Here is a 27,019-nt window from a genome sequence, read left to right as displayed (position 1 = left end):
TCTATGTGAGGAAGGGATTTTCTGCTTAAAAGCGGAAGAACAAGAAACAGGGAAAATTCCTCACATGGGCAGCTCTACAAGATGCAGATTCCCTTGCCTTTTTCCCTTCCCACTTCATGATTAATTCTGTCTTTGGTTCATCTCCCAGAGGGGCCAAAGTCTCTCGGTTTTGATATCCCTGTGCTGTCCTAACCTTCAAATATTCACTTTGCATTACTGTATCCTTCAGCCCTGCCTGCTTCCCCCCAAACAGGGTCTTGGGCCTCTCTGGAGCAGACAGTATAAAAAATGTCAGCATTTTATTAAAGAATTTAAAAAAGAAGCCATAAATATACTTGCTCTCTAAAGCAGGACTGTCAACAACATGACCTGGGATCCAAACAATCTGTGTGCAATTTGATCTCTTTAAACCCTGTCCCTGAGGATCAGAACAGGTAGCTCTCCTTCTCTGTGGTTCATCTGTTTTTCACATGCCTGTCCCAGAAAAATAGTACAAAGGGCTTTTCTACATTTCCCCTGCAAGTTAATTGAAACAAACCACCATGTCCTCCAAAATCCACAGATTTGGGATAAGTTTTGTAGTTGATTATGCAACTGGGCAAATTGGAGACGGACAAAGCACTTCCTGGCAGAACTGGTCAGAAACCTGCTGAGGGTCTTTGTTTTTATGTCATTACACTGAAAGGTCTCAGGCAGCACAAAAGATGATGCACTTTTCTCCTTTGACTCACTCCCACCAACATTTAACACATGGAGAAGAGGCATTTTTCTTATTCTACTCTTCCAGATTGCTATCACAAGAGCCCTTTTCATGTGCCATGGCAGCTTCCTCTAATAAGCTGTGGCATTAAGACTTACGCTGTTTCCAACAAATTTGTCCATAATCATCCCACCAGAGTGGCACAATCAGCGTTCATTTCAGAATATGCAATGGAAAGACAAGTTCGTCAGAAGAGCCCTTTTTCCTTGGTGAGGAGAGCCAACATTCACCTACCCTGAGGAGTACTGGGTAGGAGGTAAACACTTTGCTGCCTTGTTTTGGTTCAGTAGTACAAAACAGCTGTTAAAAATGTTTAAAGATGTATATGAGATGGCTTAGCACAGTTTCACTCAGGCAGGGTGCCAGGGCATGTTATATAAAGTGTTGATCTTTCCTACATTTTAAATTGAATATAGAACAGTCGGGTTCCAGCCCTCCTTCCTGGCAACAGGCCCAGCCTCGGGCACTTCCATATAAACTGGGCCCCTCGTAGCTGCCCGAGGTGTCAGCAAGACTCAGAAACTGCAGTGATGATGGTGATGCTCTTCTCAGGGATCAAGAGAATGCTCTTCCTCTTGTTCCTCCTATGCTTTTGTTCTGGCCAGCTTGCACCTCCACTGCTGCGTTTCCCCACCTTATTGGATCCTTCCAGCATGTTCTACCTCCACTGGGACCATGAGGAACAGGAGCTGATGAGGTTGAGTTGCACATCCACACAACTGGCTGGATGGTATCTGGATTCAGCCCTCATGGAGAGCTGCCTGGATATGACATTGTGACAGGAGGTGCCTCCCCAAATGGCAGCATCTGATTCTCTGTAAGTTGAACAGATTTCCTCTTCAACCCCCTTTGCCAAGGGTCATGCTCCAAGTATGTTGAAAAAAAAAAAGGCATATTAAAAGTCTAAGAGGATTAGGAATCTTCAGCCTGGAAAGGCTGAGCAAATTGGGATTTTTCAGCCTGAAAGACAGAAGGCTTTGGACAGAAGGCTTTGTGGCCTTCCAGCACCTGAAGGGAACCTACGGGAAAGATGGAGAGACTCTTTACAAGGAATTGAGTGACAGGACAAGGGGGAATGGTTTCACACTGACAGAGGGTGGGTTTAGATTGGATATGAGGAAGAAATTGTTCCCTGTGAGGGTGATGAGGCCCTGGCATACTTAAATATAGCCATAGGCTAGGACATCCTTGCGAATTCTTGTTTTTTCCACTGTCTGGCAACCACTAAAGATAGATGCCTGATGTTATAGCAGCTGGAGTTTAGAGAGGAAAACTGCCACCAAGGCTGCTAAATAAAAAACAGGCTGTTGTTTTGTTTTGCTTTAATTACAAAAGAGAAATAGGCAGCTTAATGTTATCCAGAAATAAAAAGAGTTTATACCAGTGAAGTGTTTGCCAATTGCAGTGGTTTTATTTTGTTCAGCTGTTTTCAGTTCCTCTTTCACCCAACAGTAAAATATGTTTTCCGTAAAATATGTCACAACATTTTTCTAAAAATGGGTGAACTTTGGAGGGAGCGAGTTAGCAAGCCTTCCTTATGGTCATCAGCTGGTTGCAAAATGATTCTTGTCATACCCACTTTTGAAATCTTCTTTGGATCATGACCCAGAGAGGGACCTCTAGGATGTGAATCACTGCAAGAAAAAATAGAAGAAACACTTATTCTTGTTTTTTTAATAATTATTTTCAAATAGTGATTTGGGGTAAACCCAAAGCATTTAATTTCTCATAAAAGAACATTTTGAAAGGAAAAACAGAAGTGTTTGATTTCAAAAGTATTAAACGTTGCCTTATTTTCAGAAAATAGATTTAACATTAACCATGTTTTTTTTCCTCCTTGCTAGCAGAAATTCTTTGTTTATATTAAAAAATAATTTTGGTCTCACAAAAGTTACAGGTTTTTTCAAATCTTTTACATATCAGAAAATATCTCCCAATTATTTTAGGTCTGGATACAGTAATCAAGCACATTAAATCCAGGAAAATCCACATTTGCTCGGCTGTAAAGCACATCCACTGAACCCAGGGAATAGACAGTTTGAGGGAAAGACATCCTAGTTACTGTAAATGGAATTTAAGTGAAGCTTTCTATTTGAAATCTTCCTTCTAAGCCTCTCTCTCTCACATCCTTGGTTTTTGTTTTAATTTTCCTTTTTACTACAACGAAAAAAGTCATTATCTGAGTATTGTCTAGTGGGTGAAAAACCAGCAAAAAAGGCTTGCTTTCACAAAGGAGGGTTGTTTTTCCAAGTGCTTACTGCATTCCTCTTTCATAATGTATATTTCATTTTAAATATTTTATCTCTTTCAGGGTAGTTGATTTGCAGACTACTTGTCTTTGAATTTGGATCTCGTGATGACATCTTTACCAATTCTGTTTTCTTGATGAGGTACAGAGACCCATCTGACTCAACTGACCCCAAAAGATTCTTCACCTCTGACCTGAGGCTGCACAATGTAAGTATTGGACAAGACCCTGGTACGTTAAAAATCCGCCCTTCGTCTGTCTCTCTTGGTCATGGCCACACTGAGTTTGGGGTTGCACAGGCCAAAAGATGGACATGACTGGTCTTGGAACATGGAAATAGAGCTGGCAAGAGTAGGAGTGAAGTGGGAGTGTGGAGGGTTATTTGTTAGGAAAAGGCTATCACCCATGCCCTTAGCTAGAGCTTAGGAAGTCAAACACAGACTGGTGCTAATGAATTGCAACAGAAATATTAACACAGACATACAAGGCCATTGTCCCACCCCTATAGACCCACAGTAAAATATTTTTAATTTACTGAAGGTATTTACTGCTCCCCGTCACAGTTTTGTGGGAAATACACAATACCACTGAGAAGTAATGAGTATACATTTAAATGCTGAAAGGCGTGGCTAAGTGCACAGAAATTACAATACAAACTACCCTGTGTGCTATCTCCAGTATTAAGTTATGCAGCATCCCAGTACCACATAAAAGGATTTACAAGGGGAGCTGGAGTCGCCTTTAACTTCCCCCTGTGGTATTTGCACCATCCTTGTCAAATGGAGTTCAAAAGCACCAACTCAGTGTGGTATTGCACCTTCCTTCTACAAACAGCATGGGCCCACACAGCACTCCCTCAAGACACAGCAGAACCTGCTGATCAGCGTAGGCAATATTCCACAGGAAAGAGGGGCACTATTTTTATGGCAAAATTTGTGGGATTAGTGCTATCATGTGCTTGTCACTCCAGAAAGCCAGGAATAAAAACTGAAAAAGTTGATTGAACTGGATGGATGTTTCCTACACTCAGTTCATGTTACAATTGGCAAATAAGCAATGCAATTCCCTAATAGAAAAAAACTGTGGGTGAAAAAAAAAGAATTGGTGGAGCTGAAAAATCACAAAATACTTCGGGTTGCCCTGAGAAGCTGTGGCTGCTCATGCCTGGAAGTGTCCAAGGCCAGGTTGGTTGGGGCTCTGAGCAACCTGGGATAGGGGAAGGTGTCCCTGCCCGTGGCAGGGGGTTGGATGATCTGTGACATCCCTTTCAACACATTCCACTTTGTGGAGACGTGAAATGGCTTCCTGATTTTGCTGTGACAGTAGCCCGGCTTTTATACTCTTAAACAAGCTGACATAATTTCTAGTTTCATTCCCCTGATGGATTTCTCTCAAAGCCTGGCCAGGGCTCAAGGAGGAACCAAGGGAGTTGTCTTTGATCCTGTACCCCCCTAATTAGCCCAGACCCAGTTCCTAGATATAGAAAGGTAAATACATGTTTTGCCAATTAATGAACACATATAACAATGGTTCATTAATGATCAAAGATATAGATATAGATATAGATATAGATATGCTATAGATATAGATATAGATACAGATATATATAACATTTGTAAGGTTCCTCTAGAGGCCAACTTTGGCTTGGGGTCTGTTGTTCAGACCTTAGTCAGGGCCTGTTGTTTAGGCCTCAGTACTTCAGCTGCCTGTCACAAAATTTCTGGACACATCTCCCTGTCAGGTCTAAGGGCAAATCTTCATTTGACCGCAGTACAAACTTCTGAGTCATCAACCACCACAGAAACTGCTTATTTCCTCTTCTTTCTCTCACAGAGCTGGTGTTTCCTTGGCTTCTCTGGGCCTGTGATTATGGAAAGTGAGGCACAGAATACCAGAACACATAAATGGCCCTCTGAAGAAGCCTCTGCCATTACTGTTGGCAGCAGAGGGTGTTCCAGATCTGATGGCCCTGAGAGGATATTTCCATAATAGAAAATTGTCTCTCTGTGGAAGAAATAGGTTCAATCAGAATTGGTATTTATTTTATTAGAAAACCACTCAACTTTCTACTATAGTTTGTTCTAAATCAGAAAAGGAATGTTTTATAGTGCTGTAAAGACAGGAATAGTTATCACAAAATCATGGAATGGTTTGGGTTGGAAGTGACCTTGGGATCTTCTCATTCCACCTTCTCTGTCATGGGCAGGGACACCTTCCACTATCCCAGATTGCTCAGAGCCCCGTCCAATCTGGCCTTGGACACTTCCAGGGATGGGGCAGCCACAGCATCTTTGGGGAACTTGTGCCAGAGCCTCACCACCCTCACAGGGAACAATTTCTTCCCAATATCCAATCTAAACCTGCTCTCTGTCAGAGTGAAGCCATTCCCCCTTGTCCTGTCACTCCAGGCCCTTGTAAAGTGTTTGTCTCCATCTTTCTTGTAGTTCCCTTCAAGCACTGCAAGGCCACAATTAAATCACCCCAAAGCTTCTCTTCTCCAGACTGAAAAATCTCATTGTCTCTGCCCTTCCTCACAGCAGAGCTGCTCCAGCCTCTCAACACTTTGGTGGCCTCCTCTGGACTCTCTCCAACAGTTCTATGTCCTTCCTGTACTGGGAACCCCAGAGAGAAAAGAGGTCACCCCTCAGCCTCTTTTTCTCCAAACTGGACAAACCAGGATCCTCAGCCACTCCTCCCAGGACATTCCTTTCAGCCCTTCCACCAGCTTTGTTCCCTTCCTCTGGACCTCCATTCAAGGAGACCTTCACATCCTTCTTAAATTGCAGGGCCCTGGGCTGGTTTTGTTTGGGATAGAGTTGATTTCCTTCATAGCAACTGGTATGGGCTACATTTTGGATTTGTGCTGGGAACAATGTTGAGAACACAGGGATGTTTTAGTTCTTGCTTGTCCGTTTCTCGCACTTTCACGTGTCGGAGGAAAATAACTTTAAGGGATGGGACTATGCAATTACACGAATTTATTGTTTAAAATAACAAACGCATCAGTCCAGGTGTGAGATTTTACAACACCTCCAAGTAATGGCGACTAGTCACAAGATTTAGGGTTACATCGTAATTTTTAACTTTCTAATCCAATAGACACTTAAAACGACACTTTGTTTTAGATTTATGACCTATCACCTGTGGCACTTCTCACTGCAATGCAGCTGTATCTTGACCAATAACTTCTCATGTCACGTACACACAGATGTCTCTCTTATACCATCTACATTCTTAACTTCAACTATATAAAATCACACTATTATATTTTAAAACCCTTCACCAAAACACCCAGTGTACAATTTTACTTATAATGATAGGAACACAAGTTTGTAGTCCTTTTGCTTAGTCTATAAATCTCTGTCAATTAAGCCAGACCTAGTCTCTTCCAGGGTTGTAAATCAAAGCCTCCTTTAATTGCAGGAGTTTCTACTCCTTTGTCTCCCACACTTGCTGAGCAGAGATTAAATAGAGTCAGAGCCCTCTGCTTGTCATCCCATCCCACCACGGAGGAGGCTGAGGGTGCACAAGGAGTTGAGAGCAGACACAATGGACCCCAGCTGCCCAGAGGGATATTACAAACCTGGAAAGCCAAGGGATTGTCTTGTTTAGGCTGCACTATTCCAGTTGCTGCCTTTGCATATTAAGCACCTTTTGCACTTCTCAAAACAGCCTGGACAAATCCCCCTTTCTGTATCCCCATTTGCCACCAGAATTTCCCTGCAGAGAGGCAGACCATGTCTGTGAGCTGCACAGAGCCCACGTTGCTCAGGACACAGCAGGGCAGCCTGGTGCTGCTTCCCAAGAGCTACTGCCATAGGCCTGCCCCAGTGCATGGCAGGGTCCTGTTCCAGAAGTGCTGAGGGTATTTCCTGATGGATCAGGGGAATATGTCCTGTTCCAGAGATGCTTTTGGAAGCACGGCCTTCTGGAGTGCACAGGGCTGGTCTCCTGATGACCCTGGGTGCCCCCAGAGAGCTCCACTCTGCTGCCTGAGGTGCCTGCTGGGCCTCTGTACAATTCCTCCCCTTTCCATTGCATGGAATAAAACTTTTCTTTGCAAAACACACAGGGGTGTCTGTGTGTGGGGCTGTGAAGCTTTGTGAACTCACTTAGGGAAGACACTTCCAATGCCAGAACCACTTCCCAACACAGGCGACCTCACGGAGGCCATGACCTTACATTTCCTTATGTTCCTGATGTAAAACCCTCTGCCATCAAAAGATGAAGTAGAAATAGACTTCTCTTCTCATTAGAAGTTTATGCATGACCGGAAGAGTTGAGAACTTCCTCCTGAAGGTTAGAAAGGGGAGGGAGCTCTGAGCCAGGTCACAAGAGCACAGGGATGAAAGAAGAGAGTGGAACAAGAATGGCAGAAAATGTCCTTTATGCTGACTTGAACTTGCCTGAATCAACCAGATCCAGAATCCTGAAGGTCCCTGATGTCCCAGGTAGGTCCATTGCTGAGTGTGGAGCTTTCTTTGCATTCTCCAGTCTCTCCCCCACATACGTTGAGAGATGTTTCTTGGAGCATCAAAGTCCCGAAGAACACGAGGGAAATGTGAGGGCCGGGGCTGGGAAAATGTGCAGGTGGAGTGTCCAGACAGGGCTGTTTATATTTACAAAGGGGAGTTGTGGTGAGGTCTACTTTTCTCTTGCTAAGGTGCAAGTGTGAGGGAGCACCTCTGGTGGTGTGATATTAAGAGTAGTTTTTCCAATTTTGGAGACTATTCCAGAGCTGAACATCCATTGCTCCTGCCCCAGGCCTGCTGTTCCCCAGCAGACTGGGATTCCTGCAGCTGTTGCTGCTGTTTGCAGCAGTCTCCTGCACAGCTGCTCCCGCTCCCTGAGCACAGCAGGCATTGCCTGGGGACTGCTCCTCCTGCTCTGTCTGTACAAACTGCTTGTTTAATGCACAGGTGTGAAATGTTTCATGGACAGGTTTAGTCTGATTTAGGATCAAAGACTTTGCAAAATTCTAACCTAGGATTTATCTTTCTTTAATGAATTTAGAATTATTGTGTTACTTTTGCACTGGTTTTGTAATATCTGCATCAAAGTACATTCTAAAAAAATAGCACACTTCATACAGTGTGCCTCTGTATTTCATTCTCATTTTTCTTCCCTTTCTTTCTAACCTTCCTTTCACTCTGACAGAAATGATTTCTTGCCATCCGGTGCTTGTCTTTTGTGGAAAGTGCAAGTCCTCTGCATGCCTTTTCAGATGGGTGGAGTTATTAACACCCCAGGAAATAGGGTTTTTTCACCCCTTTCTACAGATGAATTCACAGCTCAGTTGAACACAATGGATGCCATGTGATTACAAGTTCCATTTTCCTTATAAATTAACCCATGCATTCCTATTCAAAATTTTGATAGATTTCTAATAACATTTTTATGTTTCTCTGCTTGTGCCTTTCAGGGAAACCCCTACCAACTCTTCTGTGTGTTCACTTAATTTATGCACAAGATTTCCCAGATATTGGCTTTGTCTTCTGAAAAGAGCTCAAATCCCTGACTTCTGTCTCAGCTCTGCACAGTGATAGAAGCCAGGGAGTTCAGTGTTGTATATCATGATGACTCTGAGCGTTTCATAACATCCTATTTTTGACTTTCTACCCACTTTTTACCAGTCTCTGACCTTTCTTTCCTTTCTGTATGTTTTCTTCCCTGATGGTTTATATTTATTATCTGCAGATGTTAGAAGAGATTTCACTATTCTCTATGTTATTTTGTTAACTGTGATAAGATCTCAAACCCCTCCAAATTTAGCACAATCTGCAGTTTTCAAGCTTTGATGTTTTAGTCATTCTCACCGTTCCTGTCTGGATGAACAACCTTAGGCTACCCTTGGCACTTTCCTCCCCTTTTGTCAGGACTGGCAATGTGTGTGTGTGCCCCTGTCCCCTCTGGGATTGTCTGCCCTGAAGAGAAACCAGATCTGTTCCTGCCTATAACAAGTGCTCCAACGGTGAAAGTGTCATCATGGAACATGGAATCAGAATATCCTGAGCTTGAAGGGACCCACAGGATCATCCAGTCCAGCTCCTGGCCCTGCACAGACACCCCAACAGACCCACCTGTGCATCCCTGAGAGCCATGTCCAAACACTCCTGGAGCTCTGGCAGCCTTGGGGCTGTGACCATTCCCTGGGGAGCCTGTTCAGTGCCCCACCACCCTCTGGGAGAAGCTTTCCCTGATATCCAACCTAAACCTCCCTGATACAGCTCCAGCTGTTCCCTCAGGTCCTGTCCCTGGTCACCACAGAGCACAGATCAGTGTCTGTAATGGAGAAAAATATAATTTGTGCGTAGTTAAACACAGTCACATAAACCAGTTATTGTCCTGTGCTCAGCATTTCTCACAGTTTCAGTCATTTTTGTTTTGTTTAAGTTGATTCTCAGTTCTCTCTGTGCTCTGTTCTTTTTCCCTGGCTCAGGTTGTACCTATGCAGAAGTGAAAGTGAAATCCCGAGATGCAAATGATACAACAAACTTCGAATCATCTCGTGAGTTTAACTGTCTGATAAAGTGATGGGAATTTAAACAAGGTGGGGAGAGGGGCTGATCCCAATGTCCCAAACATGCAGTGACACAAAACTATGAGGCGGCAGGAGGACACAACTGTCTGCTTTCCACTCAGAGCAGGGGCAGCTGAGGTGGTGCATTCTGTGCCTCTAAACACTTGTTGGTTTCCATGGCAAAGGAATAGAAGGATATCAGGGGGCACACCCAGACACCCCTGAGCCCAGCCTTCTGTCCCCAGCAGCAGTGAAAAATGAACACTGGAGATGGGGAAGCAGAGGGTGGGCACTGATTGTTAGGAGGACTCTCCTTTTCACCTCTCCCCAAACCCATGGCAGGTTGGGATCTGTTCAGTTCCCTGAGCACAGGGGTCCAGAGCTAGCAGGGAAGCACCAGGATATTCAGCCTGGCTCCAGCATGGAAACCTGGAAGGCCCCAGATTCCCAGTGTGAGCCTGAAAAGGCATCCTGGAATGCAGAGGAAAGGGTTCTTTTTTCCAGCTGCTCCCCACATCTTTATTTTTCTGTCCCTCTGTAGGTAAAAGCCGTCGTTGTTCCAGAAGACTCCTTGCTGTGCTGGCTGCTGTCCTGGTTGTGGCTGTACTGGCCCTAACACTGTGTTGGACACTCCTATGTAAGTCCTGCTAAAACTGTAACACCAGCAGTTAATTTGTGATTCTCTCCCACTGACTGAGGTCCAGGCCATGACATCCAAAGCCAGGAGGAACAGAAGTCTGCTGTGAAGGCCAAAGACAGCAGTATTTAGCCAACCATGGCTGTAGGAGGAAATCTGTGAAAAAGCCAAGTGGTTTGAAAGTTCAAAATTCCAGCAGAAAAAAAAGCCACAACAAAATTGGAAACTGACAAGGTTCAAACACTAAGGAATTTATTGTACAAATGTTTTGAAGAAACCAGTAAAGATCAAATAATGCTTATTGGTTATATGATTGCAATCCTTGAGAATATTTCAAGGTGATGATGTTGTCTTATGACACCAAGATGTGACACCAAAAATCTTAAAATAATTATGAATTAAAGATCATTTGAAAGAAGCACTGAATTCAGAATTAAAAGGCATTTATTTGCAGCTTATTTAAATAAAAACCTTGTGCTCAGTCTCTGCACTGAGTTTGTAACAATTTTTAAGCTACATAAACTGATAAATGATATGTTGTAGAAAAAAGCCCTCTTATCACTACCAGAAAAGAAAATACCCATTTGCTACTTCCTTTGATTGTTTTCAAGGAATCATTTTTAAATTTCAGATGTTTCTTCTTTCCATCCTTTGGTAGCTGAGAAAGCTTGAGAAGCTTCCACAGCCAGTCACTCTCAGGTCCCAGAGTTTGCTACTGCTCAGAGATGCACATGGGGAAGACAAGGCAAAGCCTTTGATCCATGGAACTTAAAACATTGGGCTGGGGGAGCCAATTTGCTCTTCTTTTTCAAGGCAGAGAGTTAAGGACAGATATCTGACAGAGCTCTGATACTTATAAAATGTCAAACACCAAAGGATGGGCCAAATTCTAAACCAGCACAAAGTAACAAGGTGTAATTAGCATTCAGTGCAGCTTTAAGTCTAACATTGAAAGAGGAGTTCTTAGGCTTGGATCCAGGCCTGGCTTTAGTTATAGCTCCTTTGTGGGTTCAGTACCACCTCAGTGACCTGAAAAAATCTACTAAGAAACTTGCCATCTAGATCAAACTGGAGAAACTAAATCAAGGGGGCTTCTAAACTTAAGAGCACACATTTTTCACTTGTGCTCCAAATAAAAACTGTTGCCATTTTGAGGAGTTTCTTCTAAGTTTTAGTTTAATGTGAATTGTCCATAAGGTCTTCTTATGCCAAATCCACTGGTACTAGGATATAACTTGTTTAAATGAATAAAAGCATTGCCTTTTACTCAGTGCAACCTGGCCTGACCATTTTAAGATTTTTATAGCAGAATCATGAGCAAAGAGACAGAGTTTGCATTCTGTGTTGGGTGATGGGGGGTCAGAGAGGTCCAGCAGAGCTCTGACAGTGTGTGGCACAGTGGTCATTCCCTGCAAGCAGAAATTGCGTTCTTATTTCCAGATGGTGCAACTGCAGGCAGCCAAGAGGACTCAACAACAACCATCCCTGAGGAGGAACTAAGTAGGTGATCCTCCATCATTCCAAAGGGGCTTTCCAGAAGCCGGTGGGATTGATGGTTAAGGGGGACAGGAACGGGGCTGTGTCTGGATTTTGTTCAGAAGAGAAGCAAAGAAAGAAAGCCTCTGCTATCTCAGGAATACAAACCTTACCCTGGACACTCCCAGGATGAGCTCAGGGGAAGGCACAGGAAGAACAATCCCTCTGGTACCGTGGCACTGCAGGGAGCAGGATGGACAATGTGCCTGTGCTGCTTTTCCAAGGCCCTCCATTCCCAGCCTTTGACCTCAGTGCAATTCCATTTTGCTGTTTAGGAGATGCTGAGCAAAGATGGGAAAGGCTGAGTCGTGTTTGCTGTGCTGCTCTGTCTGGCTGCCTCCTGCCTGGTGATTCTGGGCTGGTATCAGCTCCAGAGCCTGTGGGGGATCCCTGGAGCTCCAGTGACAATTCTCAGCAGGGGCACACAGGCACTTCTGTGGCTGTGACTGCCTCTCTGACCTCTTTTTTGTCGTGGCATCCTCTGGGCAGTGTGAACGTGGATTTTCCACACCTGTTCTTCCCTCATGCAGGCTGCCCCCGAAAATGGGAAAAACATGGGAGAAGATGCTACTTCTTTTCTCCAGAGATGAAAGTGAAGGACTGGAATGCCTCCAGGGATGAATGCGCTGCCATGGGCTCAGAGCTGGTGATCATTGACAGCACGGAAGAGCTGGTGAGACCCAAATCCCTGGGGCAGCTGCCTGGGGGGCTGGAGCTGCCTGGCCGAGGGCTGAGCAGTGACACTTGTGCCAGCTCCTGCCACATGTCCTTGGGCTCTGGGACCTGCTGCCAGCCATGGACACCCCAGTCCTGGCAATGGGAACAAAGGCCTGCTCAGGGAGAGGCCTCCTGGAGCTTGGAGTCCTGCCCCTGGAAGCTTCTGTGCCCAGGCCTGATCCCATGGGAAGGAGCAAACTCCCTGCCCTGCTGGCTGGGGTTTCACAGGGCTTTAGCACACAGGCCAGGGAGGTTGAACAGACACTTCTTGGTGAGAGCCATGACTCTGACAAAACCTGAAAAGGCTTTGCCACCCCCATCAGAACAGGAAAGTGTCCCCAGGTATCCAGTCACACCTGTTAAACTACAAATTACACCAGCAATGGCACCACAGGTGTGTCATTACATTTGTTATATTCATAGGGGGCCTCCAAAATGGAGAAATCCATCCTCTGGAGCTGTGGGAAGAGGTGCTGTGGCTGGGTGCACGCTTCACTCTCTGTGCTGGCTGTTTAGCACCGAGCTTTCTGTGCCTCTGGTGAAGAAAATGTCATTTTCATGTATTTGCTGGATTTCTTTCCAGAATTACCTTCACTCACGATCAAGATATAATTATTACTTACTGGGTCTCAGATTATCTGAAGAGGAGAAGAAGTGGAAGTGGCCCAACAACGTGGAACTTGACCCAGCCATGTGAGCTCATTCCAGCAAGTCCCTGCCATGCAATGTCTGGGAACGGGAAAACCCAAAGGCAGAGCAAAGAGCAGAGCGCCCAAGGGGGAGCAGGGACTGTGGTTTGGGGGAAGCTGATTCCTTGAGATCCAGGTGCTTCAGCACATGCCTGTGCCAAGGAAAGGGAGCCTTTCAGTGCCATGGGACACAGGCCTGTCCCATCAGGGTGGCAGGAGAGGACGCAGCTGTAGTTCTGCTGGGGAAGGAAGGATCTGACTGGATGCAGTTCCCTGGGGAAAGGAAGGAGCCAGGAGGCAAGGACAAGAGAGAGGGTGATGTCAGCACCATTGGCTGGAGGGGACCAAAGCAGGGAAGGTCTCTGGATGGGAAAGCATTGCCCAGAAACTTTTGTGGAGATGTGGGGAACAAAAGTGAGGAATAGGAGGGAGATTCCAGCAAGGCAGTTCCTGATCTCAGTGACACAGCTTAGCAGCCAGGCCAGGTGCCACTCTGCCTTTTACTGCATGTCAGGAATGTGATCAAATCTGACTTTTTTTCCCCTGTTCAGGTTTAATATAACTGGAAAACATCGCGATTATCTCTGCACGGTCATTGGATTTGGTCAAGTAGAAACTGCACCTTGTTATGGATCCTCAACAACACAAAATATGTGTGAAAAAGCTGCAACAGTTTCAGCCAGGCTTCAGAAGGAGAGCTAAAAACAAGGGGTCCAGGCTAGAATGTTATCCCCGGTTTCCTGTAGGAAATGTGGATGGGATGTGTCTCATTTCTCTTTAGCTGCCCAATCTCTGCTCCCAGGGACTCCTGCAGCCTCCCTCCAGACACGTGGCCGAGCTCAGCCCACCCTTTCCCCGATGCTGTCTGAGCCTGGATGGATCCCCCCTGGAGGAGCTGGCACTGGCACACAGGAGGATCTGGGACAGCCTCGTGCCAGAGTTGGCACTTCAAGGCAGGCACTGCCAGGGGAGAGGAGTCCAGCCTGGGGACGGGGTGATCCCAAAGAGATCCTGTCTCTCCCAGACACATCCATCCACAGCCCTGTGTTCCCAGCCCTGCCTGGGCACAAGGAGACTCTTCCCAGCCTGGCCACAGCCTGGCCTCGCCTGCAGCCACAAGGGAAGGGCAGCACTGATTTCCGGTTGGATCCTGTAGGGAAGGGCAACCCCACACCATTGCCAGGTCTCATGGCCAGGATGGACAGGACAAGTCAGGTGTGGGTGTGGATAAACCTTCCCCTGCCCCTGACTGTCTGTTCCAAGAGCACACAGGATCCCAGAGCCTGTGGGGGGAATGGGAATCAGCACAAGGGAAAGGCTCCTACAGCAGCACAGCTCTGGGCATAAAATCAGCCCCAGTCCTGTGTAGGGCAGGGAAGGAGTGTCAGATTTAGGATCTGCTTGGGAAGGGCACGAGAGGATGGAGCCCGGCAGAGACCAGCAAGGCCTGAAGAACAGAGTCCCAGCAGAAGCTGAAGTGGGCAGAAAAGAGGACAACTGTCACTGTTGTACCGGGGACGGCGAAAAGAGCGGCATAACTGTAACGCAGTTCTTGTGCTCGATGCACGAGCTCTGGCGAGCCCCCGCTCACAGAGAGTCCAACTGCGTTACTTCTGTGCATCGCTGAAGCGACTTCGGCATCAGGAAAGGTGCTGCTGGCTGGGCTGGCTAGCTGGCTTCATTGCAGAGGGAACATGGCAGGAGCCAATGGGATCGGCTTACTTTAGCTCAAAGGAAGAGAGAGGCTGTTCTGGTCTGGCTCCTAACAGGTTTATTGTTAGAAGTTTCGCAACCGGAACAAGCTGGGAAGGGATGGAATGCAATGGGATGCTCCCCCGAGGCTTGTCCTCAGTTTTAAAGGCAATTTGAAAACTGCGGTGCAAAGCGAAACCAACCAATGAGTTACAAGCCAAGGGGAGGATACAACTTAACAAGAACCACTGGGGGAAACAGAGAGGCAGGAGTTATAACAGAGAACCAGTGAACAACCGAGTGACCGAGAACTTTCCCGAACCGGGGGAGGCGGCTTGGACCCGGGTGGTGCCCTCGGGGGGTGCGGCTTCGGCTTCTGAGCCGCCCCACGACCCACCCTCCGATTTTGTCTCTTTGGGAGACTCAATCCAGGGGATGGGCTGCATTTGATTGGCATCAATCCATTGATTGGCATCATGCTGCCCCAGCCCCACAGTGGGCTGGGGCATAGCAACATAACTCCAGTCCAGAAGAAGGGAATGGAATTATTTATTAATTTCCAAACTCGTTTATGTAACCTGGTTCGCTTGAATGGCATAAGGTTATTGGTCCTTTGACCATCCACCTCTTAGAATGATTGGTTAAACCCTACAACACCCATTTCAAAATATTTCTCCAGGCAGTAACATAACAACATTGCAGCTGCAAGATAAAAATACTAGTTTACAAAAACCTCTCACTGTTCCCAGCAAGCGTGCATGTGAAAGCAAACTTTGACATGGATGCTGGCAGAAGGCTGGAAAATTTCTCATCAAGCATCAGGCTTTCAGCATCTGCAGACAACAAAACCCACAGTGACCCGTGAAGGAGCTGGTGAGACTTATGAGAGTGACCCGCAGGGAATGGCAACACTGTGCTCTGCCCTCTTTTCATTGTAGATTGATCAAAGGGCAAGGCAGCTCTCCTAATGTAGCCTGGGTGCCCCCAGAGAGCTCCACTCTGCTGCCTGGAGTGCCTGCTGGGCCTCTGTACAATTCCTCCCCTTTCCATTGCATGGAATAAAACTTTTCAAAACACAAAGAGGTGTCTGTGTGTGGGGGTGTGAAACTTTGGGAACTCAAGACTCTTCCAATGTCAGAACCACCTCCCAACACAGGTGACCTCACGGAGGCCATGACCTTACATTTCCTCATGTTCCTGATGTAAAACCCTCTGCCATCAAAAGATGAAGTAGAAACAGACTTCTCTTCTCATTAGAAGTTTATGCATGACCGGAAGAGTTGAGAACTTCCTCCTGAAGGCTAGAAAGGGGAGGGAGCTCTGAGTTGCACCCAGCCCAGAGCCGGGTCACAAGAGCACAGGGATGAAAGAAGAGAGTGGAACAAGAATGGCAGAAAATGTCCTTCATGCTGACTTGAACTTGCCTGAATCAACCAGACCCAGAATCCTGAAGGTCCCTGATGTCCCAGGTAGGTCCATTGCTGAGCGTGGAGCTTTCTTTGCATTCTCCAGTCTCTCCCCCACATACGTTGAGAGATGTTTCTTGGAGCATCAAAGTCCCGAAGAACACGAGGGAAATGTGAGGGCCGGGGCTGGGAAAATGTGCAGGTGGAGGGTCCAGACAGGGCTGTTTATATTTACAAAGGGGAGTTGTGGTGAGGTCTACTTTTCTCTTGCTAAGGTGCAAGTGTGAGGGAGCACCTCTGGTGGTGTGATATTAAGAGTAGTTTTTCCAATTTTGGAGACTATTCCAGAGCTGAACATCCATTGCTCCTGCCCCAGGCCTGCTGTTCCCCAGCAGACTGGGATTCCTGCAGCTGTTGCTGCTGTTTGCAGCAGTCTCCTGCACAGCTGCTCCCGCTCCCTGAGCACAGCAGGCATTGCCTGGGGACTGCTCCTCCTGCTCTGTCTGTACAAACTGCTTGTTTAATGCACAGGTGTGAAATGTTTCATGGACAGGTTTAGTCTGATTTAGGATCAAAGACTTTGCAAAATTCTAACCTAGGATTTATCTTTCTTTAATGAATTTAGAATTATTGTGTTAACTTTTGCACTGGTTTTGTAATATCTGCATCAAAGTACATTCTAAAAAAATAGCACACTTCATACAGTGTGCCTCTGTATTTCATTCTCATTTTTCTTCCCTTTCTTTCTAACCTTCCTTTCACTCTGACAGAAATTATTTCTTGCCATCCAGTGCTTGTCTTTTACACAAGCACCGGATGCATCTCTTTTCTTAAGGATGCAGTTTTTAACACCCCAAAACCCAGGGTTTATCGCCTCTATCAATAGATGAATTCACAGCTCACTAGACAGGGAACCACAATAGATGACACATGATCCCAAGGTTGTTTCATTATAATTCCAAGTTTTTGTACAGTTTCTAATACCCTTTTAATGTTTCTCTGTTTGTGTCTTTCTGGGAAATGCCTAATAACTCTTTCCTTATTTTAGGCACAAATCTTCCCAGATACTATTGCTATCTTTCAGAAAAGAGCTTAATACACTGGTTTCCTGCCTGGATCCCATTGTCTCTGAGCAGCCCTTTTGAGCTCCTCTTTACTGAGCCCCCTCTCCTTCAGGCAGCTCCTTCTCTTACCCACCCACCCTCTGTGTGTCCTTGTGCAATCCAGGGCTAGGAAGATTCTCCTGCTTTTCACCTCTCCTCAAACCTTTGGCAGGTTGGGATCTGTTCAGGTCGCTGAGCACAGGGGTCCAGACCTAGCGGGGAAGCACCAGGACATTCAGCCTGGCTCCAGCATGGAAACCTGGAAGGCTCCAGCATGGAAATCTGGGAGGCTCCAGAGTCCCAGTGGGAGCCTGAAAAGGCATCTTGGAATGCAGAGAAAAGGGGCTTTTTTCCAGCTGCTCCCCACATCTTTATTTTTCTGTCCCTCTGTAGGTAAAAGCCGTTGTTCCAGAACACAAGTTCCTGTCCTGCTTGCTGTCCTGGTTGTGATAATCCTCATAATGGTCATACCACTGTATCTGACACTCACAAGTAAGTCCTGCTAAAATTGTAACACTGGCAAGTAATTTGTGTTTCTCTCCCACTGACTGATGCCCAGGCCATGACAAAGGCAGGAGGAACAGAAGTCTGCTGTGAAGGCCAAGGACAGCAGTTTTCAGCCAACTGCAGCTGTAAGAGAAAATCTGTAAAAAAGCCAAGTGGTTTGGAAGTTGTAAAATCCAACAGATAAAAACCCAAAACCCAGTTGAAAACTGTCGAGGTTCAAACACTGCAGAATTTATTATACAAATGTTTTGAAGAAACAAGTCAAGATCAGATAATGTCTATCCTTATTATGATTGCATCCTTGAGACTATTTCAAGATTATGATATTCTATCATGGCATCCAGGTGTGACACCAAAAATCTTAAAATAATTAGGAATAAAAGCTCCTTTGAAAGAGATAGCAAAGTTAGACCTTAAAGGAATTTTTGTTACCTTACTGAAATAAAAGCCTTGTGCTCAGTCTCTGCATAGATATCACTGAGTTCATAACAATCTCTGAGCTACCTAGAAAGACACATTGTATTCTCTAGAAAGAAAACATTCTTATCTCCAGGAAAAAAAATCATTAGAGCCATGTGGTACTTCCTTTGAAAGTTTGCAAGGAATCAATTTAAATTTCAGATGTTGTTGTCTCTTTCCATATTTTGAGAATTGAGTAAGTCTGAAAGGTTTCCACAACCAGTCATGCTCAAATCCCAGACTTTCCCAACTACTCAGAGCTACCCATGGTGAAAAAATGCCAAAAACCTTTAATGCATTTGGCATAAAACATAAGCTTAGGTGAGGTAATTGCTTTTTGTTTTTCAAGGCAAAGAGTATAGGGAACATATCTGATGGTGCTCTGATGTGTATAAAATGCAAAATACCAGAGAAAAAACAAATTAAAAAACAAATAATAAACCAAGACAACCTAAGGAGGTGAAATTAGCTGCATTTAATAGAGCACAAAATCTGGAGTAGTTGTCATTTGTCTATCACTGCTGTGGTTCTGTGTGTGCTGTGCCTCACATTCACCTCTGCTCTGAGAAGGGTTGGAGCAATTCTGGGTCAGTTCCAGAGTTTGGCCCTTTGGAAAGCGACTCCTTGGTGTGTGCTGCAGCTTTGAGGGTTGTTTGCAATGGATGAACAAAGAGGCAGAGTTTGCATTCTGTGTTGGGTGATGGGGGGTCAGAGAGGTCCAGCAGAGCTCTGGCAGTGTGTGGCACAGTGATCATTCCTTGCAAGTAAAAACCGTATTCTTATTTCCAGATGGTGCAACTGCAGGCAGCCAACAGAACTCAACAAAATTACCACCCAGCCACGAAGGGGAACCAGGTAGGCAATTGTCTGTCATTGCAAAAGGAGGTTTCCAGAAGCCTGTGGAATTGACTGTTAAGGGGGACAGAAAAGGGGCCGTGTCAGGATTTTGTTCAGAAGGAAAACGAACACCCCCTCTGCCATGTCAGGAATACAAACCTTACCCTGGACACTCCCAGGATGAGCTCTGCAGCCCATGGAGGGTTTGCATTTGCACCTCCTTTGGAACCAGTGCTGGCTCAGCTCTGCATTCCTGTTCCACAGGGAAGAACTGATGCCCCTCTGCTGCCAGAGCAGAGCAGTCTGAGGCTGGGGAAGGGACAGGAGGAACAATCCCTCTGGTACCCCAGCACTGCAGGGGGCAGGATGGACAATGTGCCTGTGCTGCTCTCCCAATGCCCCTCCATTCCCAGCCTTTCACCTCAGTGCAATTCCATGCTGCTCCTTAGGAGCTGCTGGATCCCCAACCAACTTTTCTCCTGCAGGCCCTGTGTCCCTGAATCTCATCCCCCTTTCCAGCTCCCTCTCTCTGCTCCTCCCACTGCCCTGCAATGCACACAAATGTTGGTGCTTTCAGTAGCCTGGCCAATTCTGCAGCAGGCAAATCAGACTTCAGGAATCTGAGAGCTGCTTTTGTGCCCTGAGCATTTCTCTGTGTGCCCTGAGCAAAGATGGGAAAGGCTGGGTCGTGTTTGCTGTGCTGCTCTGTCTGGCTGCCTCCTGCCTGGTGATTCTGGGCTGGTATCAGCTCCAGAGCCTGTGGGGGATCCCTGGAGCTCCCGTGACAATTCTCAGCAGGGGCACACAGGCACTTCTGTGGCTGTGACTGCCTCTCTGACCTCTCTTTTGTCGTGGCATCCTTTTGCCATCTCTATTCTTCTTCTAATTTGCTTTTTTTACTTTGACAGTGGGTCCAATGCAGTGTTCACAAAGTACTGACATTAATTCCATAAGCCAGCAGATCGCACTTAAACTGACAGAAAACCTTATCTCTGTGTGGAGATAGAACCAAGGGGGCTCAGTGCTGGACATCAGGATGGCTTTGAGTGTTTCATAAACATGGAACATCCTATGTCTTACTTTGTACCCACATCTTTCAACTTTACACTTGTCTACGTACATCCTTCCCTGCTGGCTTGTATTTCCTACATAACTATGTTACACCTCCACATTTAGCATGATCTGCAGTTTTCAGGCTTCCAGATTTTAACCATTTTCCCCATTTGTGTATGGATGTGAACTGAATGAGACAATCAGGGACCAGCAGTGAAAAGGGAATAGCAGGAGATGAGGAAGAAGAGAGAGGGCATTGATGATACCTTCTTGTCATAGTTTCACATGCAAGACTCTCACATTTCCCTCAGAGATTTCCTGAGATTTCACTTAGGGAATTCCTCATGTCAGGGTCTGTAGAGTCACCATCCCAGAGCTATTCAAAGCCTGCCTGTGCATGGTCCTGGACACCCTGCTCTGGTCAACACCTGAGGAGGGTTTTGGACTCGGGGATGTGAAAAGGTCAATTCAAACCTAAACTGTTCTGTGGATGTGTGCTCAGGACAGAAGAGCTGATGTGCCCAGAGATCCACTAGAACTTTCTTTTTATTTTCTTAACTTTGAATTCACGTTAGATCTGTTACCTCCTAGTGCCTGGGTAGAAAGAGAGCTCTAAGAGTGAGATTAAAAAACAGCCTTAGCAATCCAGCTATCTCCCAGCAGATATCCCTTGGGATTTGTTAGTATATCCATGTTATATTTAGGCCATATGTCTTCCAGTTCTTGCGGCTCCTCACAAGGAACTGCCCTGAACTGAAAGATCTGCCCAGTTCTTACTGAGTCAATCCTGACACAAGGGATTAATTCAGCTTCTCTACCATGACCTTCTCTGCTGAATGTTTCCTGCAGAGCCAACCATCCTGCCTGGATCCCATTGTCTCTGAGCAGCCCTTTTGAGCTCCTCTTTACTGAGCCCCCTCTCCTTCAGGCAGCTCCTTCTCTTACCCACCCACCCTCTGTGTGTCCTTGTGCAATCCAGGGCTAGGAAGACTCTCCTGCTCTTCACATCTCCTCAAACCCTTGGCAGGTTGGGATCAGGATCCTGAGCACAGGGATCCAGAGCCAGTGGGGAAGCACCAGGACATTCAGCCTGGCTCCAGCCTGCAGATCTGGAAGGCTCCAGAGTCCCAGTGGGAGCCTGAAAAGGCATCCTGGAATGCAGGGGAAAGGGACTTTTTCCAGCTCTTCCCCTAATGTTTATTTTTTTCTGTCTCTCTCTAGGAAAAAGATGTTGTTCCAGAACACGAGTTGCTGTCCTGGTTACTGGGATAATCCTGCTCCTGCTCACTGTTGTGTGTCAGATACTCCCATGTAAGTGCTGTGAAGTAATAACAGCAATTAATTTGTGACTCTTTCCTACTGACTGATGTCCAGGTCAGGACATCCAAGGCCAGGAGGAACAGAAGTCTGGTTTGAAGGCAAAGGGCAGCAATTTTTAGCCAACCATGACTGTAAGCAGAAATGTGTAGGAGAGTTGAGTGGTTTGAAAGTTTAAAATTCCAAAAGAAAAAAAAGCCAAAACCTAATTGAAAACTGACAATGTTTATCCCAGCCCAGGAGTTTTCCCACTTTTACCCTTCCCCATCTCCCTTCTCCTCTCCCCATCCCATGGAGGGGGCAGAGAGCCAGTGGCTTTATGGGGATTATTTGCCAGCTGGGGTCCAATCCCAACAGGCCCAGAGCTGCCCCCAGGGCTTCAGGAGATCCCACACAACGCTGAGACCAGCAGGATGATCCCCTCTCCCAGGGGCTGCTGAAGCTGTTTGGTGTCCCCAGGACGGGCTTTGCCCTCTGGGCTGCTTGGGCAGTGCTGGCTCCCCCTGAGCCTGGTGCTGACCAGCACATCAGGCTGGGACGGGGCTGCTCCTGGGAGATTCAATCTGCCATCGGCACCAAAGCCAAATAAAGCTGGCATCTTCAACTGGGAATCACTGCTGAGAGATAGGATGTGTCCCCCACAATTATTGCCAGCACAATGTCCACAGAGCTGCCACCTTCTGCTCTAGGAAAGCATTAATCCTGTGGGAATTACAAACCTGGAAAGCCAAGGACTTGTCTTGTTTAGGCTGAACTATTCCAGCTGAAATTTTTGCATATTAAGCACCTTCTGCACTTCCTGAAACAGAATGGACCAATCCAGCTTCCTGAATGATGACTCTCTACCTTTTCACCTCTCCCCAAACCCATGGCAGGTTGGGATCTGTTCAGTTCCCTGAGCACAGGGGTCCAGAGCTAGCAGGGAAGCACCAGGATATTCAGCCTGGCTCCAGCATGGAAACCTGGAAGGCCCCAGATTCCCAGTGTGAGCCTGAAAAGGCATCCTGGAATGCAGAGGAAAGGGTTCTTTTTTCCAGCTGCTCCCCACATCTTTATTTTTCTGTCCCTCTGTAGGTAAAAGCCGTCGTTGTTCCAGAAGACTCCTTGCTGTGCTGGCTGCTGTCCTGGTTGTGGCTGTACTGGCCCTAACACTGTGTTGGACACTCCTGTGTAAGTCCTGCTAAAACTGTAACACCAGCAGTTAATTTGTGATTCTCTCCCACTGACTGAGGTCCAGGCCATGACATCCAAAGCCAGGAGGAACAGAAGTCTGCTGTGAAGGCCAAAGACAGCAGTATTTAGCCAACCATGGCTGTAGGAGGAAATCTGTAAAAAAGCCAAGTGGTTTGAAAGTTCAAAATTCCAGCAGAAAAAAAAGCCACAACAAAATTGGAAACTGACAAGGTTCAAACACTAAGGAATTTATTGTACAAATGTTTTGAAGAAACCAGTAAAGATCAAATAATGCTTATTGGTTATATGATTGCAATCCTTGAGAATATTTCAAGGTGATGATGTTGTCCTATGACACCAAGATGTGACACCAAAAATCTTAAAATAATTATGAATTAAAGATCATTTGAAAGAAGCACTGAATTCAGAATTAAAAGGCATTTATTTGCAGCTTATTTAAATAAAAACCTTGTGCTCAGTCTCTGCACTGAGTTTGTAACAATTTTTAAGCTACATAAACTGATAAATGATATGTTGTAGAAAAAAGCCCTCTTATCACTACCAGAAAAGAAAATACCCATTTGCTACTTCCTTTGATTGTTTTCAAGGAATCATTTTTAAATTTCAGATGTTTCTTCTTTCCATCCTTTGATAGCTGAGAAAGCTTGAGAAGCTTCCACAGCCAGTCACTCTCAGGTCCCAGAGTTTGCTACTGCTCAGAGATGCACATGGGGAAGACAAGGCAAAGCCTTTGATCCATGGAACTTAAAACATTGGGCTGGGGGAGCCAATTTACTCTTCTTTTTCAAGGCAGAGAGTTAAGGACAGATATCTGACAGAGCTCTGATACTTATAAAATGTCAAACACCAAAGGATGGGCCAAATTCTAAACCAGCACAAAGTAACAAGGTGTAATTAGCATTCAGTGCAGCTTTAAGTCTAACATTGAAAGAGGAGCTCTTAGGCTTGGATCCAGGCCTGGCTTTAGTTATAGCTCCTTTGTGGGTTCAGTACCACCTCAGTGACCTGAAAAAATCTACTAAGAAACTTGCCATCTAGATCAAACTGGAGAAACTAAATCAAGGGGGCTTCTAAACTTAAGAGCACACAGGTTTCACTTGTGCTCCAAATAAAAACTGTTGCCATTTTGAGGAGTTTCTTCTAAGTTTTAGTTTAATGTGAATTGTCCATAAGGTCTTCTTATGCCAAATCCACTGGTACTAGGATATAACTTGTTTAAATGAATAAAAGCATTGCCTTTTACTCAGTGCAACCTGGCCTGACCATTTTAAGATTTTTATAGCAGAATCATGAGCAAAGAGACAGAGTTTGCATTCTGTGTTGGGTGATGGGGGGTCAGAGAGGTCCAGCAGAGCTCTGACAGTGTGTGGCACAGTGGTCATTCCCTGCAAGCAGAAATTGCGTTCTTATTTCCAGATGGTGCAACTGCAGGCAGCCAAGAGGACTCAACAACAACCATCCCTGAGGAGGAACTAAGTAGGTGATCCTCCATCATTCCAAAGGGGCTTTCCAGAAGCCGGTGGGATTGACGGTTAAGGGGGACAGGAACGGGGCTGTGTCTGGATTTTGTTCAGAAGGGAAGCAAAGAAAGAAAGCCTCTGCTATCTCAGGAATACAAACCTTACCCTGGACACTCCCAGGATGAGCTCAGGGGAAGGCACAGGAAGAACAATCCCTCTGGTACCGTGGCACTGCAGGGAGCAGGATGGACAATGTGCCTGTGCTGCTTTTCCAAGGCCCTCCATTCCCAGCCTTTGACCTCAGTGCAATTCCATTTTGCTGTTTAGGAGATGCTGAGCAAAGATGGGAAAGGCTGAGTCGTGTTTGCTGTGCTGCTCTGTCTGGCTGCCTCCTGCCTGGTGATTCTGGGCTGCTTTCAGCTCCAGAGCCTGTGGGGGATCCCTGGAGCTCCAGTGACAATTCTCAGCAGGGGCACACAGGCACTTCTGTGGCTGTGACTGCCTCTCTGACCTCTTTTTTGTCGTGGCATCCTCTGGGCAGTGTGAACGTGGATTTTCCACACCTGTTCTTCCCTCATGCAGGCTGCCCCCGAAAATGGGAAAAACATGGGAGAAGATGCTACTTCTTTTCTCCAGAGATGAAAGTGAAGGACTGGAATGCCTCCAGGGATGAATGCGCTGCCATGGGCTCAGAGCTGGTGATCATTGACAGCACGGAAGAGCTGGTGAGACCCAAATCCCTGGGGCAGCTGCCTGGGGGGCTGGAGCTGCCTGGCCGAGGGCTGAGCAGTGACACTTGTGCCAGCTCCTGCCACATGTCCTTGGGCTCTGGGACCTGCTGCCAGCCATGGACACCCCAGTCCTGGCAATGGGAACAAAGGCCTGCTCAGGGAGAGGCCTCCTGGAGCTTGGAGTCCTGCCCCTGGAAGCTTCTGTGCCCAGGCCTGATCCCATGGGAAGGAGCAAACTCCCTGCCCTGCTGGCTGGGGTTTCACAGGGCTTTAGCACACAGGCCAGGGAGGTTGAACAGACACTTCTTGGTGAGAGCCATGACTCTGACAAAACCTGAAAAGGCTTTGCCACCCCCATCAGAACAGGAAAGTGTCCCCAGGTATCCAGTCACACCTGTTAAACTACAAATTACACCAGCAATGGCACCACAGGTGTGTCATTACATTTGTTATATTCATAGGGGGCCTCCAAAATGGAGAAATCCATCCTCTGGAGCTGTGGGAAGAGGTGCTGTGGCTGGGTGCACGCTTCACTCTCTGTGCTGGCTGTTTAGCACTGAGCTTTCTGTGCCTCTGGTGAAGAAAATGTCATTTTCATGTATTCCCATTGCTGGATTTCTTTCCAGAGTTACCTTCACTCACGATCAAGATATAATTATTACTTACTGGGTCTCAGATTATCTGAAGAGGAGAAGAAGTGGAAGTGGCCCAACAACGTGGAACTTGACCCAGCCATGTGAGCTCATTCCAGCAAGTCCCTGCCATGCAATGTCTGGGAACGGGAAAACCCAAAGGCAGAGCAAAGAGCAGAGCGCCCAAGGGGGAGCAGGGACTGTGGTTTGGGGGAAGCTGATTCCTTGAGATCCAGGTGCTTCAGCACATGCCTGTGCCAAGGAAAGGGAGCCTTTCAGTGCCATGGGACACAGGCCTGTCCCATCAGGGTGGCAGGAGAGGACGCAGCTGTAGTTCTGCTGGGGAAGGAAGGATCTGACTGGATGCAGTTCCCTGGGGAAAGGAAGGAGCCAGGAGGCAAGGACAAGAGAGAGGGTGATGTCAGCACCATTGGCTGGAGGGGACCAAAGCAGGGAAGGTCTCTGGATGGGAAAGCATTGCCCAGAAATTTTTGTGGAGATGTGGGGAACAAAAGTGAGGAATAGGAAGGAGATTACAGCAAGGCAGTTCCTGATCTCAGTGACACAGCTTAGCAGCCAGGCCAGGTGCCACTCTGCCTTTTACTGCATGTCAGGAATGTGATCAAATCTGACTTTTTTCCCCTGTTCAGGTTTAATATAACTGGAAAACATCGCGACTATCTCTGCACGGTCATTGGATTTGGTCAAGTAGAAATTGCACCTTGTTATGGATCCTCAACAACACAAAATATGTGTGAAAAAGCTGCAACAGTTTCAGCCAGGCTTCAGAAGGAGAGCTAAAAACAAGGGGTCCAGGCTAGAATGTTATCCCCGGTTTCCTGTAGGAAATGTGGATGGGATGTGTCTCATTTCTCTTTAGCTGCCCAATCTCTGCTCCCAGGGACTCCTGCAGCCTCCCTCCAGACACGTGGCCGAGCTCAGCCCACCCTTTCCCCGATGCTGTCTGAGCCTGGATGGATCCCCCCTGGAGGAGCTGGCACTGGCACACAGGAGGATCTGGGACAGCCTCGTGCCAGAGTTGGCACTTCAAGGCAGGCACTGCCAGGGGCGAGGAGTCCAGCCTGGGGACGGGGTGATCCCAAAGAGATCCTGTCTCTCCCAGACACATCCATCCACAGCCCTGTGTTCCCAGCCCTGCCTGGGCACAAGGAGACCCTTCCCAGCCTGGCCACAGCCTGGCCTCGCCTGCAGCCACAAGGGAAGGGCAGCACTGATTTCCGGTTGGATCCTGTAGGGAAGGGCAACCCCACACCATTGCCAGGTCTCATGGCCAGGATGGACAGGACAAGTCAGGTGTGGGTGTGGATAAACCTTCCCCTGCCCCTGACTGTCTGTTCCAAGAGCACACAGGATCCCAGAGCCTGTGGGGGGAATGGGAATCAGCACAAGGGAAAGGCTCCTACAGCAGCACAGCTCTGGGCATAAAATCAGCCCCAGTCCTGTGTAGGGCAGGGAAGGAGTGTCAGATTTAGGATCTGCTTGGGAAGGGCACGAGAGGAT

The 27,019-nt window shown here is 46.8% G+C and overlaps 2 protein-coding genes across 2 annotated transcripts; both read left to right on the top strand.

The window, feature by feature from the left end:
• Positions 1-7,377: 7,377 nt before the first annotated feature.
• On the top strand, positions 7,378-13,959 carry LOC309572727 (C-type lectin domain family 5 member A-like; the record flags this gene model as incomplete). The annotated part of the gene is made up of 6 exons (XM_082281164.1): positions 7,378-7,459; positions 9,448-9,516; positions 11,606-11,665; positions 12,232-12,374; positions 13,002-13,111; positions 13,659-13,959. 6 exons carry the CDS (start codon positions 7,378-7,380, stop codon positions 13,807-13,809), a joined length of 615 nt encoding a protein of 204 aa, XP_082137290.1. The 3' UTR covers positions 13,810-13,959.
• Positions 13,960-16,186: 2,227 nt separating this feature from the next.
• LOC309572726 (killer cell lectin-like receptor subfamily B member 1B allele B) lies at positions 16,187-26,299 on the top strand (the record flags this gene model as incomplete). The annotated part of the gene is made up of 8 exons (XM_082281163.1): positions 16,187-16,268; positions 17,702-17,800; positions 19,064-19,129; positions 22,556-22,651; positions 24,092-24,151; positions 24,718-24,860; positions 25,493-25,602; positions 26,149-26,299. The coding sequence occupies 8 exons, from the start codon at positions 16,187-16,189 to the stop codon at positions 26,297-26,299; spliced, it is 807 nt and encodes a 268-aa protein (XP_082137289.1).
• Between the last annotated feature and the right edge of the window lie 720 nt (positions 26,300-27,019).

This window comes from Coloeus monedula (assembly GCF_965178545.1).
Source record: "Coloeus monedula genome assembly, chromosome: 4".
Lineage (NCBI taxonomy): Eukaryota > Metazoa > Chordata > Aves > Passeriformes > Corvidae > Coloeus > Coloeus monedula.
The sequence above is the reverse complement of the archived record's forward strand: the minus strand, read 5'-3'. Positions and strand labels throughout refer to the sequence as shown.